This window comes from Herpailurus yagouaroundi, unplaced genomic scaffold, assembly GCF_014898765.1.
Source record: "Herpailurus yagouaroundi ecotype Mexico unplaced genomic scaffold, PumYag 67700, whole genome shotgun sequence".
Taxonomy (NCBI): Eukaryota; Metazoa; Chordata; class Mammalia; order Carnivora; family Felidae; genus Herpailurus; species Herpailurus yagouaroundi.
Genome location: NW_024420499.1, coordinates 6,082,163 through 6,097,674, shown reverse-complemented (window position 1 = coordinate 6,097,674; position 15,512 = coordinate 6,082,163). Strand labels below are relative to the sequence as shown.

Here is a 15,512-nt window from a genome sequence, read left to right as displayed (position 1 = left end):
AAACCATCAAAGACATCACAAGAAAAGAAAGTTGTAGACCAATATCCCTCTGGAACATATATATATAAAGTCTCAGGAAAATATTAGCAGATCTAATCCAACAATATATTAAAAAGATTATATTCTACAACCAAGTAATATTTATCCTCAGAATACAAGGCTGATTAGAAAATCAGTGTAATTTGGGGTGCCTGGGTGCTCATTCAGTGAAGCGTCTGACTTAGCTCAGGTCATGATCTCACAGTTCGTGAGTTCGAGCCCCATGTCGGGCTCTGTGCTGATAGCTCAGAGCCTGGAGTCTGCTTTAGATCTGTGTCTCCCTCTCTCTCTGCCCCTCCTCTGCTTGCACTCTGTCTCTCATTCAAAAATAAGTAAACATTAAAAAATTTAAAAAATCAGTGTAATTTGCTTCATCAGTCTAAAGAAAAAACACAATATTATCATCTTAATAGATGCTGAAAATTATTTGGCAGAATTCAACATTCATTCTGCAAAGATTGCTCTCACAAAATTAGGAATAAAAGAGAGCTTCCTTAGCATGATAAATAACATTTACAAGAAACTTGATCCATTATATTTAGTGGTGAAAGACGGATTTTACCTGAAGATATGGAACAGCATGAAGATGTCCTTTCATACCACTCTTTTTTATTATCATACTGTAAGTCCTATAAAGCAATGAAATGCTATCAGGCAAGAAATACAAATAATATGGTGACAGATGATAGCTACATTTCTGGTGAACAAAGCATAATATATATACTTGTTGAATCATTGTGTTGTACACCTGAAACTAGTGTAACGTGTGTCAACTATGCTCAAGTAAAAAAAAAATCTCATCATTTGAAAGACCTAAATGTGAGACAAGAAACCATCAAAATCCTAGAGGAGAACACAAGCAGCAACCTCTTTGACCTAAGCTGGACCAAATTTTTATTAGACATGTCGCCAAAGGCAAGGGAAACAAAAGCAAACATGAACTATTGGGACTTCATCAAGATAAAAAGCTTCTGCACAGTGAAGGAAACTATCAACAAAACTAGAAAGCAGCCTACGGAACGGGAGAAGGTATTAACAAATGACATATCTGATATCTGATAAAAGGTTAGTACCCCAAATCTATAAAGAACTAGAAAACTCAACACCCAAAAACAAACAACCCAGTTAAGAAATGGGCAGAAGGCACAAATAGACACATTTCCATAGAAGACATCCAGCTGACTAACAGACACATTAAAAGATGCTCAACATCACTCATCATCAGGGAAATACAATCAAAACAAAGATGAGATACCACCTCACGCCATCAGAATGACTAATATTAACAACACAAGAAACAGCAGGTGTTGGTGAGGATGTGGAGAAAGGGAAACCTTCTTGCACTGCTGGTGGAAATACAAATTGGTGCAGCCACTTTGGAGAACAGTGTGGAGTTTACTCAGAAAACTAAAAATATAACTGTCTTATCATCCAGCAATTGCACTAATAGGTATTTACCCAAAGGATATAAAAATACAGATTCAAATGGGTACATGTACCCCAATATTTATTGCAGCATTATCAATAATAGCCAAACTATGGAGAGAGCCCAAATGTCCATTGACTGATGAATGCATAAAGAAGATGTTGTGTGTACACACACACACACATGCACGCACACACACAGTGGAATATTTCTCAACCATCAAAAGGAATGAAGTCTTGCCATTTGCAGTGACATGGATGGAACTAGAATGTATTATGCTAAACGAAATAAGTCAAAGACAAATACCATATGATTTCACACATACCTGGAATTTAAGAAACAAAACAGATGAACGTATGAAAAGGAGGGGGAGCAGAGAAGAGAGGGAAACACACAAGATCCTCTTAATGATAGAGAGCAAACTGATGGTTGATGGAGAAAGGTGGGTGGGAAATGGTCTAGATGTGTAATGAGTACTAAGGAGGGCACTTGTTATGATGAACCACTAAATTCTACTCCTGAAACTAATATTGCAATGTATTTTAACTAAGAAAATTTAAATTAAAAAAACCTCATCACTAAATAACCCCCCAAAATAGAAATAAAAGACATACAGATTGGAAAGGCAGAAAAAAAAACTTTATAGGTGACTTGATTTTCTATATAGAAAATCAAAAATCTACAAAAAAACTCTGAACTAAGAATTGATGGGATACAAGGCAAACATACAAAAGTAAATTGTATTTCTACATGCTATTATGAGCAACTAGAAATGAAAGTTACACAGAACAGCATTATTTGAAATAGAATAAAATAACATGAAGTACTTAGGTATAGTTCTAAAAAATATGTGCAAGATCTGTATGTGGAAAACTAGAAAACACTTATGACAGAAGTCAAACTCCAAACAAATAGAAAGATCGTTTGTGTTTATGAATTGGAAGGCTCAATATTGTTAACATAACAGTTTTCTCCAAGTTTATTCATAGATTTAACATGTTTCCTAGAAAATTCTGCAGTAGTTTCTTATTCAAATTTTTTTTTGGAAAGGGAAAGGACCTAGAATAGCCAAAATAATTTCACAAAGAAGTATAGAGTTGGAGGATTCATAGTATTTAATTTCCAAACTTAATGTAAAGCCACAGTGATTAAGATAGTGTGGTATATGTGAAATGAGAGACACATATAGATCAATGGAACGCCATAGGTAGTCCAAGAATAGACTTATAGAATTTGATTTTTGACAAATAGAAAAGGCAATTTCAATAGAAGAATAAGTTTTTTCAACAAATGGTGCTAAATCAATTGGTCATCCATGTGTAAAACAAAAAAGATGAACCTCAACCCACGCTTCACACAGTATACAGAAATTAACTCAGAATGGATCATAGACTTAAGTATATAACCTAAAATGATAAAAAAAAAACTTTTGGAACAGAGGCAAACATTTTCTATAAAGGGCCCAATAATAAATATTTTAGTTTTTATGGGCCACCTATGTTTTTTGTCATATATTTTTTTTTCCTTCTTAACATCTTTAAATAATGTAGAAACCATTCTTAGCTCACAGGTAGTTCAAAATGAAACCTACAGGCCAAATTTAGCCCATGGGCAGTACTTTATTATCCTTTATTTTAGATGAAAGCATAGGAGAAACTCTTTATGATTGTAGGTTGAGCAGAGTTGTTAGATAAAATACCAAAAGAACAGTTTAAGAATTGATAAATTGGACTTAATTAAAACGAAATGTACTTTCATATCATGTATCTGACAAAAAGGACTTTTAGCCAGAATATATAAAGAATTCTTCAAGGTCAGTAATTATGAAACAACCAAATTTGAATTTGGAAATACAGGCAAAAGATTTGAACAGGTACTTTACCGAAGAAGGCATCTGAATAGTAAGCACATCTAAAGATTCTCAATATAATCAGTCATCTAGGACATGCAAGTGAAAACTACAATGAGATACCATTTCTTATCCTGTCAGAATAGGCTTCAAAAAAGAAGGAAAACTGGCAATACCAAGTGCTGCCAAAAACGTGGGGTAACTAGAACTGATACATTACTAGTTAGAATTCAAAATGTTATAGCCACTTTGAAAAACAGTTTGGGAGAAGATATTTGCAAATGACATATCTGACAAAGGTTTAGTATCCAATATCTGTACAGAACTTAGCAAACTCAACACCCCAAAATGAATAATCCAATTAAAAATGGGCAAAAGATATGAATAGACATTTTTCCAAAGAAGACATACAGATGGTCAACAGACACATGAAAAGATATTCAACATCACTCATTATCAGGGAAATACAAATCAAAACAGTGAGATATCACCTCACACTTGTGAGAATGGCTAAAATCAACAACACAGGAAACAACAGGTGTTGGCAAGGATGTGGAAAAGAGGAACTCTTGCACTGTTTTTGGGAATGCAAACTGGTGCAGCCACTCTGGAAAACATTATGGAGGTTCCTCAGAAAACTAAAAATAGAACTACCCTACAATCCAGCAATTGCACTACTAGATATTTACCCAAAGAATACAAAAATACTAATTAAAAGGGACACATGCGCCCCGATGTTTATGGCAACATTATCTACAATAGCCCAATTATGGAAACAACCAAAGTGTCCATCGACTGATGAATGAATAAAGAAAAGGTGGTACATATATAATGGAATATTACTAAGCCATAAAAAAGAATGAAACCTTGCCATTTGCAAAGACATAGATGGAGTTAGAGAGTATTATACTAAGCGAAATAAATCAAAGAAAAACCAATACCATATGACTTCACTCATATGTGGAATTTAAGAAACAAAACAAATGAACATGGATGGGGGAAAGGACAGGCAAACCAAGAAACAGACTCGTAATCATTGAGAACAAACTGATGGTTACCAGAGGGGAGGGGGCGTGTGGGAATGGGGGAAATAGGTGATGGAGATTAAGGAGTGCACTTTTGATGAACACTGGATGTTGTATGGAAGTGATGAATCACTAAATTCTATACCTGAAACTAATACTACACTGTATGTTAACCAACTGGAATTTAAAGAAAAACTTAAAAAAAGAAAAACATTTTGACAATTTCTTATAAACATACCCTTACCGCATGACCCAGCAGTCCCACCCCTAGTTATTCATCCAAGAAAAAATGTGACACTTCACACAAAAATCTCTAGGCCAGTGTTCATAGCAGCTTTGTTCATAATTGCCAAGAATTGGAAATAGCCCAGTTTCCTTCAGCTGGTGAATAGATGAATGAATTGTGGCATGTTTGTATAATGGAATACTATTCATCAATAAAAGGTAACAAACTACTGATTTGTACAGCAACTTGGATGCATCATGCATTATGTTAAGGGAGAGGAGACATAGTGAAAAGGCTACATACTATATGATTGCATTTATATGCTATACTGGAAAAGGAAAAACTATAAGACATAAAACAGATCAAGCAGTTGCCAGGGAATTAGAGTGTAGAGAGGAGTTGACTACAACCAGGTACAGGAAGCCTTTTGGTTTGATGGCACTATATATGTATCTTATATATCTTGATGTTGGTGGTGATTATATGACAGTATACATTTGTCAAAACCCATCTGAGTACATTAGAGAGTTTTAGTATATGTAAAAAAATTTTTAAACTAAGAAGATAGAGGGACAGTGAAGTTTCTATGGTCAAAGTATTTTACTGATGACGGGACAGGCTTTAGCTTGTTTATGGGGACAGGGCCCAAGTTAACAAATAAGAAGATGTTAAAGGTTACCTACCTTAAAAAAGCAACTTGAAAATGTATTTTATACTTATAGATACTTACCCAAACTTATAGATACTTATAGATGAGTTGCAGGCAAAAGAAATGTGTGGTTTGTAATCTTACGTATTATTTTGTGAAGTTGATTTTAAGTATTGAAGTTGAGTGCTCAGCATAGGTTAAATTATAAGTCTGTAACTTTTAATGCATTTCCTGTTATCTTCTGTGAGTACTTCTGCGTACTTTTCTTGCTCTATGATTGGTTAGCTTTTCAAGATCCCTGCTTACTATGATGTGCCTTTTCACATGGGTGTTGTGGTTCCTAATGACTAGTGACTCAGCTATTGTTGTTGTTTTTAATATTTAAACTATATTTATTTCTTAAAGGTGATATTGGGCCAAATGGACAACCTGGGCCAATGGGACCTCCTGGGCTTCCAGGGATAGGTGTTCAGGGACCACCAGGGCCACCAGGGATTCCTGGACCAGTAGGCCAACCTGGTAAGATTGGAGTAAATAAATGTGCATTTTGTAGCACTCATTATTAGAGGTTGGTTAGCTCATCAGTAAAGTACAACCTATGTAACAGTTTTCCAGAAAACAGATTTTAGTAACATGTCTATTTGTATAATATTATAAAACTGAAAAAGTATAGATCACAGCATAAGAGCTACTTTAATCCCATATTTTCCCTTCCGGTTCATTTAAAATTGATCTATTGAACAATAATACAGTTTAACATTGCAGTATGTTGCCACAGCATACAGTCATTAAGCTAGTGGCAGTCTTGGAATCACAGAGCTAAGAACGTCTAGTGCTGATTATTTCAGATCTGAGTAGCTGTACAGAATTAATAGACCTTTGTAGAATCTTTTAACATTTCTTTGCACAGTTAACATTCTGTTAAAAATGTATTTTAGGGGCGCCTGGGTGGTGCAGTCGGTTGAGCGTCCGACTTCAGCCAGGTCACGATCTCGCGGTCCGTGAGTTCGGGCCCCGCGTCGGGCTCTGGGCTGATGGCTCAGAGCCTGGAGCCTGTTTCCGATTCTGTGTCTCCCTCTCTCTCTGCCCCTCCCCCGTTCGTGCTCTCTCTCTGTCCCAGAAATAAATAAACGTTGAAAAAAAAATGTATTTTAGGTATTCTCATTTCTTTTTCTTTTTTTAAATTAAACAAGTGCGTTGATTTTTTTCCCCCTTTGCCCCTAAATCAGCAGTTGCTTTGCAACTCATAAGCTCTCTAAACTTTTTTTAAATTGTTTTTTTAAAGTTTTTTACTGTTTGTTTATTTTTGAGAGACAGAGCGCAAGTGGGGAAGGGAAAGAGAGAGGGAGACAGAATCTGAAGCATGCTCCAGTCTCCGAGCTGTCAGCATAGAGCCTGGCATGGGGCTCAAACTCACAAACCATGAGATCAGGACCTGAGCTGAAGTCTGACACTTAACCCACTGAGCCACCCAGGCGCCCCTAAACTTTTTTTATATACATAGGCAAAACAAGTTTTGTCAGTTGGTAACCTGATAAAGAATCATATTGTTCCTCTACGTTTGTGTGAGAGCTTACTTGAGTTTTGTGGATTCTGAGCCATCTGGTTATGCACAGTAAGGGCCACTCTTGAGCCAGTATGTTACTGTAAAGCAATGTAATAATTCCTGAAGTTAAAACAAATATGAAAAACTTAATCATTCCTTAACTTACATGAATATGTCAGATGATTTACATGAATATGTTCAGATGTACATACATTGATTTTGAAACAGTAGAAATATGTTTTCTGCCCTTAAATGACAATAGATATTTTGTTAATTATTATGTTAAAATCTAGAAACACCAATTAACAATATAAAAAGCCTGGAAGTAAAGGTTATTTTAGCTTATTTCCTGTTTAAATATTTTATTTTATGGCACATTGTACCTTTTTTTTAATGGCCCCTAACATGTCACTACTACTGACTTAAAAATAAGAAAACTTACAGTGTTGCTTTGAACCAGGTTGTTCAAACCAGGTTGTTGTAGCTGCTTCAACACTTATGAAAAAACCATTCTGTTCAACTAACGCAGCAAAAGGATCTTGAGAAAAAACAATTTTTAGGTTTGGTCATTTTAGTCTTGGCCTGCTGTTCCACAAAGATGGCTAAAATGAATTTATCATTTCTGTTGTGTTTTGTCATTTCTTTTATTTCCCAAAATTGCATGAGGTTTTGGAAGCATTCTGAATTCTTAAATCACAGCTAAACAAGAGTGGAAATACTACTGTTAATAACAAGCTGAACAAAAAAAGAATACATCTATTTGTGGTTTATGCTTTCTCAAATTTAGCTAATATTCTAAATGTTTCATTCTTCCAATGTTCTCTGCTTTTTAACTTATGGATATATAGGTGTATTAATTTATAAAGTCTAGATAGAACAGGCAGGGGAAAAGTAATGTTGCTGATTTAATCTCATCTCTTTCTTCTGTAAATATATGCTTTGCCATAGAAGTCAAGATCTTAACTAATATGGTTAAACAAATGAAGTTAATAGCAACTGTCATGAAAATGTGTTGAATGCACTCTTATTAATATAGATATGTTATCAAATCACAGATTTTTTTTTACTATAGGATAGACCACATTTTATATTTAATACTAGCCACATATACTCACTTTTTATATAAATTTATTTATATCACCAAAGCAGAAAATTATCTTAGCCTATTTCAAAAACATTGTAATTTCTGTTCATACATCTCAATGAAAGGGTGATCAGGAAGGCTGTTACTTATATTTTGATATACCTGACTTACACTGCATGGCTAAAATTCTAGCTACCAATGTTTTCTAATAAGCTTATTTAATATACTTGCTGTGTTTCATTTTGCAGTAGAAAACTTAATGCAAAATATTCTATATTGTCATCTGCCCAGTATAAAATGTTTGCATTATGCTTTTCAAGCATTTTTTACTCCAGCGTTCTGCTGTAATTTAATTAAACTTTACTATTTGTCATTCTCCTTTCCAAGGCAGGATACACAGTTTAATGCATGTTTATAAATTAAGGAACTGTTGAATTATCAATTCCTCATTTGACAGCAGGGAAATTAAAGAAAAAAAATGCCAAAGGATAACCAAAATGCTTTCATTCCATGCCCTACTCATCCAGGCAGAAATGGAAATTGTTAATTCTTATTATTTGATCTGGCTATTAGCTAGGAGATTGCTGCTTTAGTGAATATTTTAGAGGTCAGTTAGATATACTCAATTCCATGTTCACATATCATACCCTAACCTGAGCCAAATATATTATAATGCTTGCCTGGCCTCAGGAAAAAGTACATAACTGAATCAGTTCAACCTCATTGCTACTAATGTTAAACAAAGAAACAAGGAATTAGTCATGTCATTTCATAGATGACGTTTCCTAACATATTTTCATCTATGAAGTTTTCTAACTTGTTTTCATCTATCAAACCCTTGGTTAGCATGTGTGTGTGTGTGTGTGTGTGTGTGTGTGTGTCTGTGTGTGTGTGTAAAGTTCTCACAGATAATGTGTTTTTGAATTTTTCCCCTTTTTTCAGTAACTGGTTCCATTTAGCTGCCAATAAATTAAGAGCATCTGTATACCCCTCATGCACTTACCCCTTATAGATATAGCCATATAATTCCTATTATTATATAAGGATGAATTTATCATTTCTGTTGTGTTTTGTCATTTAAAAGAAATGTCATTTAAGAAATTTCATAATCTTAATTCTTGATCTTACTAGGATGCCTATTTCTGACAATATTCATGAAAAAGATCTATGCTATGAAAAGTACAGCATAATATCTGTTACTACTACAAATAACAGTAAAAAAAATCTTTGCTAGTACATGCGGGTTTGTTTAATCATAGTCATCCACTAATTATTATTGAGTTCTCTGTAACTAAGCTGTTATATTATAAAATAAAATTCAGTTTTAAATTCTAACTTATCTTTAGGAGCTTAAGTTCCAAAAGGGTTATTCAAAGCAATATAAGGATCAGAGATAAAAATGTAAAGTTGATTTTCATCAAAGAGGATGTAAATTTAAAAAAATAAAAAATAAATAAAACAAGTAATAAAAATAAAAATAAATAAAATAAATAAAATGATACCTTAAAAAAGAGAGCATTACTTTTTGTGAATGTAAATATTTTAGTGTGTCTCTGTTGGCAAATACATTTCATTTATAGAATATGCTATATGAACATCTTAATGAATGCCTAAAGTAAGTTTCTTTCTCATTACTAATATATGATAGTCATGAATCAGTATCTAATAACTCCTACTTGTAGACATTTTTGTTCTCATCTTAACATGCTTAGTTTTGTCTCCTAACTTAATCAATCTTTTGGCAACTTGCTTCTGCCTGGGTAGTTCATCTTGCTACTAAACTGTAACTACTGCCTCTTGAACTTCAGGCCTACCAGGTACTGTAGTTCTTTCTCAAAAGCTGGATCTTAAAGTAAAGCTTTAAACCTGAAAAACAAACAAGATTTCTCCAGACTTAAGTCTTTGGTTTCTTTTCATTCTTTTGTGGAGCATATTTCAAAGGACAAATTATTTATCTCAAAACCTCAGCTGTCAAAAACTAGTTGGAATATAACAATAAGCAGCAATCCATATAGAGCTATAATAGTGCTCGTTTTTAGGTATCATCATACTTCACAAATACAATAATATAAAATCTCTCCCATTTTTATAGTATTTTTTTTATGAAATGACAGCATTGGAACCATCACCACTGTGCCAACTAAACGGAATTCTCTAATCTTCGAAGTGAATTTTATTGGTTTAAGGACATGCTGGTATATGACACCAAACAGATCTTAAAATCCTAGCATCTTTCTCTATTATAAAAATAATTGTCTATGAACCTTCAACAATAGAATTAGGTCTTATTGTTGAAGGGACCCTTGGAATGGTCACCTGGCTCAGCCTCTAGCTTCCAGTCAGTTGTATCCCCAGATGTAGATCAACAATATTAAGTGACTCACTAAGTCACATAGCTGATAGGTATTGGAGCGGGAACTTGCTCTGTGTTTGTAGAGTAATTCTTTTCCCTATATTCTAAGCATCTTGTGTCTTGGAGTAGTTCAGTCTTACAAAACTTACTAAGGTTAAGCATTTTTTCAATGTCATATTTTTTCTGTAAAATCCTGGTTGGAATACTGGGAAACAAAATTTAACAACAAAAATTTATGGTAATGTATTATTAAAACAACATGTAAAATGAGGTTAAAATAAAGTCAAAAAGGTCCATGCAATGGGCTTACTCAGTAATTAGTCATTCTTATGGATTATGGAAATATAGCCCAATAATCCATAGTACCTTAGAACAATGCAAATCCAAATGCAGTCAACGGACCAATGTCAAATCACAAACTGCTTGTTACCAGTCTGCATTGGAATTAAAAGAAACTGAGAGTAAGCATTTAGAAACTTTTATAGCAATTTGACAGTGTAATTGTAGTTGTTGAAATTAATAGCCGAAAGTAGACATGTATTATGTATGTCTTTGGTTTTTTTATTTTAGTTCTTTTAGTCATTTTACAGTATTTTATGAAAAATATTAGTCCAGGATGGACCAAGAATTAAGAAAAGATTCATCCTTCACCAAAAATAATTTGAGAAGCACTTTCATAGAGAAATGTACCTGAAAATCCTGAAGTTTGATTGTTAGGTCATTTTATGTGCCTGATACCAAAAGAATCTCTGACTCACTGTTAGGTTTATTATAGAAAGGAGTCTGTCACTTGTTTGCTAGAAAAATGATCAGACACATCTCTTAAAACTACTTCAAAACTGGTTAATATTGGTGTTGTATTAACTAGGCTTACATGGAATACCAGGAGAGAAGGGAGATCCAGGACCTCCTGGGTTTGATGTTCTAGGACCCCCTGGTGAGAGAGGCAGTCCAGGAATTCCTGGAGCACCTGGTCCTATGGGACCCCCAGGATCACCAGGGATTCCAGGAAAAGGAGGTGCCTCTGGATTTCCAGGTAATTTATTTAAAGTTTTCTCTGGTTTTGGATTCAGGAAATTAAAACTCTTCTGATTCCGTTATATTATTCCTTTGTTGTACTTTTCTGGATTGACCTAGTCCTTAAGGAAAAGTGTTAAATGTCTTTTCAAGAGACTCACTTTGTTATTTACATTATACTTTTTCTCTGGGAGATTTCTTGTTACATATTGCTGTATAGAAAATGACCCCAGAATTTAATGGTTTAAATCAACCTTTTTTATTTTGTTCAAGATTTTGTGGGTCAGGAATTAAGGCATGATTTGAATAGGGGTCATTTATCTCTGATCCAGATGGCATCAACTGGAACTGTTGGGATGAAGGATCTACTTCCAGAATGGCATTTCTCTGACACCTGACTGTTCCTTGGCCTCTTCACATGTCTCTGATTATCCATAATGTTTCTTCACATGGCTTAGGATTGTTATATTATGATAAAGTCAGGGTAGTTTCTCTCCTTCTAAAGGCAGCTGGCTTCCAAACAAGAGAATCCCCCAAACCAAAACCGAGTGTTCCAAGAGCCCCAGGTGAAAGCCACAAGACTTTTTATGATCTAGCTTTGGGAGTCACAATGTCACTTAGTTAAGGACAAGGCACAGAGTCAGCCCAAATTCAAGGGGAGAAGGCTACACAAGGGTGTGTATACTGGTAAGTGTTGTGCATTGTGAGGCCATCTTTGGAGATAAGTAACCACAGTGAGTCTTCATATTCATAGGTATTGGCAATAGTGGTCACTATGGTTACAACAGTTGAAAAGGGGTAAGACTTAGTGCCTTCCCTCCAACCCTCAGGTCTTCCAGTTGCCATCTTAAAACTTACCTTTTATCTTTCCAAGGTCAAGGAAAGGTAAAAGTTAATTATTTATATTCTTCAAAGGTGCCAAAGGTGAAATGGGTATGATGGGACCTCCAGGCCCACCAGGACCTTTGGGAATTCCTGGCAGGAGTGGTGTTCCTGGTCTCAAAGGTAATATTCAGAGTTGGTGGCAGATGCATGTAAGAGAGAAAATTTAACATCTTTTATGTCAATACAAAACATTTTTATTTGACTGCTTTAAAATGAGCAATGCTTGCTTGTATATTCTTTTTTAAGTTTTTAAATGTTTATTTCTTTATTTATTTTGAGAGACAGCGTGTGCGCATGCAAGTGGGAGAGGGGCAGGGAGAGAGAGAGAGAGAGAGAGAGAGAGAGAGAGAGAGAGAATCTCAAGCAGGCTCAATGCTATCATTGCAGAGCCCAATGCAGGGCTCGATCCCATGAGAACCATGAAATCATGACCTGAGCCAAAATCGAGTCAGATGCTCAACCAGCTGAGCCACCCAGGTGCCCCACTTGTGTTTGTTTGTATGTGACATGGCATTTAAATAGGTTCTGTTTTCAATGTGGTGGCATGTATAATTTGGATACCGTGAAATGTGGTAAATGCTCAGCTCAAAATAACAAAATATAGGTATCAAATTTTGATTTTTTTACAATTCCTATAATTGTCAAAGAACCCCAGAAAATATATGAAGTGCTATTTGAGTATAAAAATGTGTGTGAATTCAAGTTATTCATAGACAATAACCATGGCGCGTAAGTGTTTTGGATGGTCAGTGACCTACCAAACTGTGGAACATATGAATAATCTTTATATGCATTAATCTTGGAAGGATGAATCTGATCTGTTGTCCTCCACACACATGTCGGTTTTAGGTGATAATGGTTTGCAGGGTCAGCCAGGACCTCCTGGCCCTGTAGGAGAAAAAGGTGGTAAAGGAGAGCCTGGCCTTCCAGGCCCTCCTGGACCAATGGATCCAGATCTGCTGGGCTCAAAAGGAGAGAAGGGTGACCCTGGATTACCAGGTGAGTGAATGTATTTATTTGTGAATGTGTTTACTGGTATATCTGAAGTTTAATTTTTAATAGCATGAAAAGTGACTTGTAGCATAGGAGTCACCAACAAAAGGCACTTAGATGTATCAAATTTTGGTAATGAAAATTTTCACCTGATTTGTACTATTTCAGTGATCAACTTTTATTTAAGTATTTTCTTTGTAGTTTAATCTATCACAAACTATGAAGTCTTAAAATAGACTTAAGGCAGTCACCTTCAGGCTTTCCAGAAAGTAGTACAGGATGTGGTTGAAAGAAATGGATATATGGCCAGAATCACTTGGAAAACAGATTTCAGTGCTTAGGAAATTTGCTGGGCCTTTAATTTTTTTCCCATGAAGCCAGATGGGAATGAGTGGTACATTGTTGCCCTGCAGTATTTTGATATCTGTATCATACTTGGCTCTAAATGCAGTTCATTGTTATTCTGCCATGGAAGAATAACAAGTATTAGACTATGAAGAGCCAATCTCAGCCCTGGGGGAAGTTGCTGAAAGTAGGTTTAGGGAATAACTGTGTTACTATTGTTATTTTACTAGAAACAAATAAGAAGTATAACATTTATTTTTTATTTATTTATTTATTTTTAATGTTTATTCATTTTTGAGAGACAAAGTGCGAGTGGGTGAAGGGCAGGGAGAGAGAGGGAGACACAGAACCTGAAACAGGCTCCAGACTCTGAGCTGACAACACGGAGCCCGACGTGGGGCTCAAACTCACAGACAGCAAGATCATGACATGAGCTGAAGTCGGATGCTTAACCAACTGAGCTACCCAGGCACCCCAACATTGATTTTTTAAATACAAAATTCTTTTTTCGTTTTACAAAACTGTAACATATAACAAGGCATCAGAACATGTAGATAAGCATGAATCAAATAAAGTACTTACAATCTAATCTATATAGAATAGCCTTTCAAAAAAACATGGAACTTTAAAACTAGCTGTGTTTATTTGCAGCTTATAGTAAAGTTTGTGGCTCTTTTTGGTTTGTAAATGTTAATATTGTTCGTGTGTGTGTGTGTGTGTGTGTGTGTGTGTGTATACACAGATAGTATGTTTCCCTATGAGCAGGACTTGGTGGGATTTTTTTCTCAAAAAAGAGTTTAAGACATTACTATAGTTTTGTATGTTGTCAGAAAAGAGGCAGGGCTGCCTCATTTTTTGTATTGCTAAAATGAGATATCTTTCTTGAATGACTCCTTATAAGACTTCTCTTTCAATTATGCCTTCTGTAAAATAAGAAGCAGTAAACTCTATTATAATATAATACGGCTATTAAAGATAGTAGTAGAATCTAAGAGATAGTCTAAAGATAACTTGCTCCAGTTCCTTCATTTTACAGTGTAAGAAACTGAGGCCCAAAGAGGAAAGTGACTTCAGTAATGAGTGCATTGAATTTCTTAATGATAGCTCAATAAAAAGTGGAGGAGTTTAGTATGTGTCCAGTGCTATTTGGTTCATGCTATATCAGAATATCATGGGTTCCTGTATTTCATTCATAGTTCAGAATTTGGGTTGCTTGCCTTGTCAAATTATTTTTATGGTTAAGAGTCTTTAAAATTTTATTATAGTTAAATTCTAGTTAGTTAACATATAGTGTAATATTGATTTCAGGAGTAGACTTTACTGATTCATCACTTACATAGAACACCCGGTGCTCATCCTAACAGGTGCCTTTCTTAATACCCATCACCCATTTAGCCCATAAACTTAACTTGTCTTCCCTCTACTCATCCTTGGAAGGTATTCCTGGAGTTTCAGGACCAAAAGGTTACCAGGGTTTGCCTGGAGACCCAGGGCAACCTGGACTGAGTGGACAACCTGGATTACCAGGACCATCAGGTAAGTATGATAGACCACCTGTAGCAATGTAATGACTGATCTCAAACCCTAGAAAAATTTTATGTATCATATGTGATGATGTTTTGGATCTTTTCATCACAAGATGCTTGGGTAACTACTGAGATTTGGAGCTGTTTTTTTAGCAAAAATGTTGCCATTTGGCCCAACCGTCAACTGACAAGATTTGTAGAATAATTTTGGCTCAATTTCTTCTTTTTGAGGCAGTGAGGATGTATAGAGAATCAGAAGTATATCTAAATAAGGTGCTGTGTTTTATTTACGTACGTTGCAACATATGTAAATTAGACAGTTATCTGATAGGCGCTGAGAAATTTACCTTTTTTTTAGTTTTTGCCTTCAGACAACAAAATCATTAAACCATGTAAAGGTCGCTGCTGATTCTATTTTTTAAAGTCTCTAGGGATGAAAATGTTACAACCTACCTTGGTAGTCTGTTTCAGCATGAATCACCCTCAGAGGCCACGTGGATTTTTTCCTTATTTCTAATAAAACTCTTTCTTGCTGCTTCTTTTATTTAT

At 35.1% G+C, this 15,512-nt stretch overlaps 1 protein-coding gene across 8 annotated transcripts in view; it reads left to right on the top strand.

Moving 5' to 3' along the window:
• The window catches only part of COL4A5 (collagen type IV alpha 5 chain), a 269,256-nt gene that overhangs the window by 177,085 nt on the left and 76,659 nt on the right, over positions 1-15,512 (top strand). For all 8 annotated transcript variants that reach the window (XM_040468444.1, XM_040468445.1, XM_040468446.1 and 5 more), the window contains exons 31-35: positions 5,620-5,733; positions 11,066-11,233; positions 12,130-12,219; positions 12,949-13,098; positions 14,875-14,973. In XM_040468444.1, the coding sequence (XP_040324378.1) occupies positions 5,620-5,733; positions 11,066-11,233; positions 12,130-12,219; positions 12,949-13,098; positions 14,875-14,973 (621 nt within the window). The remainder of the gene's footprint in view (positions 1-5,619; positions 5,734-11,065; positions 11,234-12,129; positions 12,220-12,948; positions 13,099-14,874; positions 14,974-15,512) is intronic.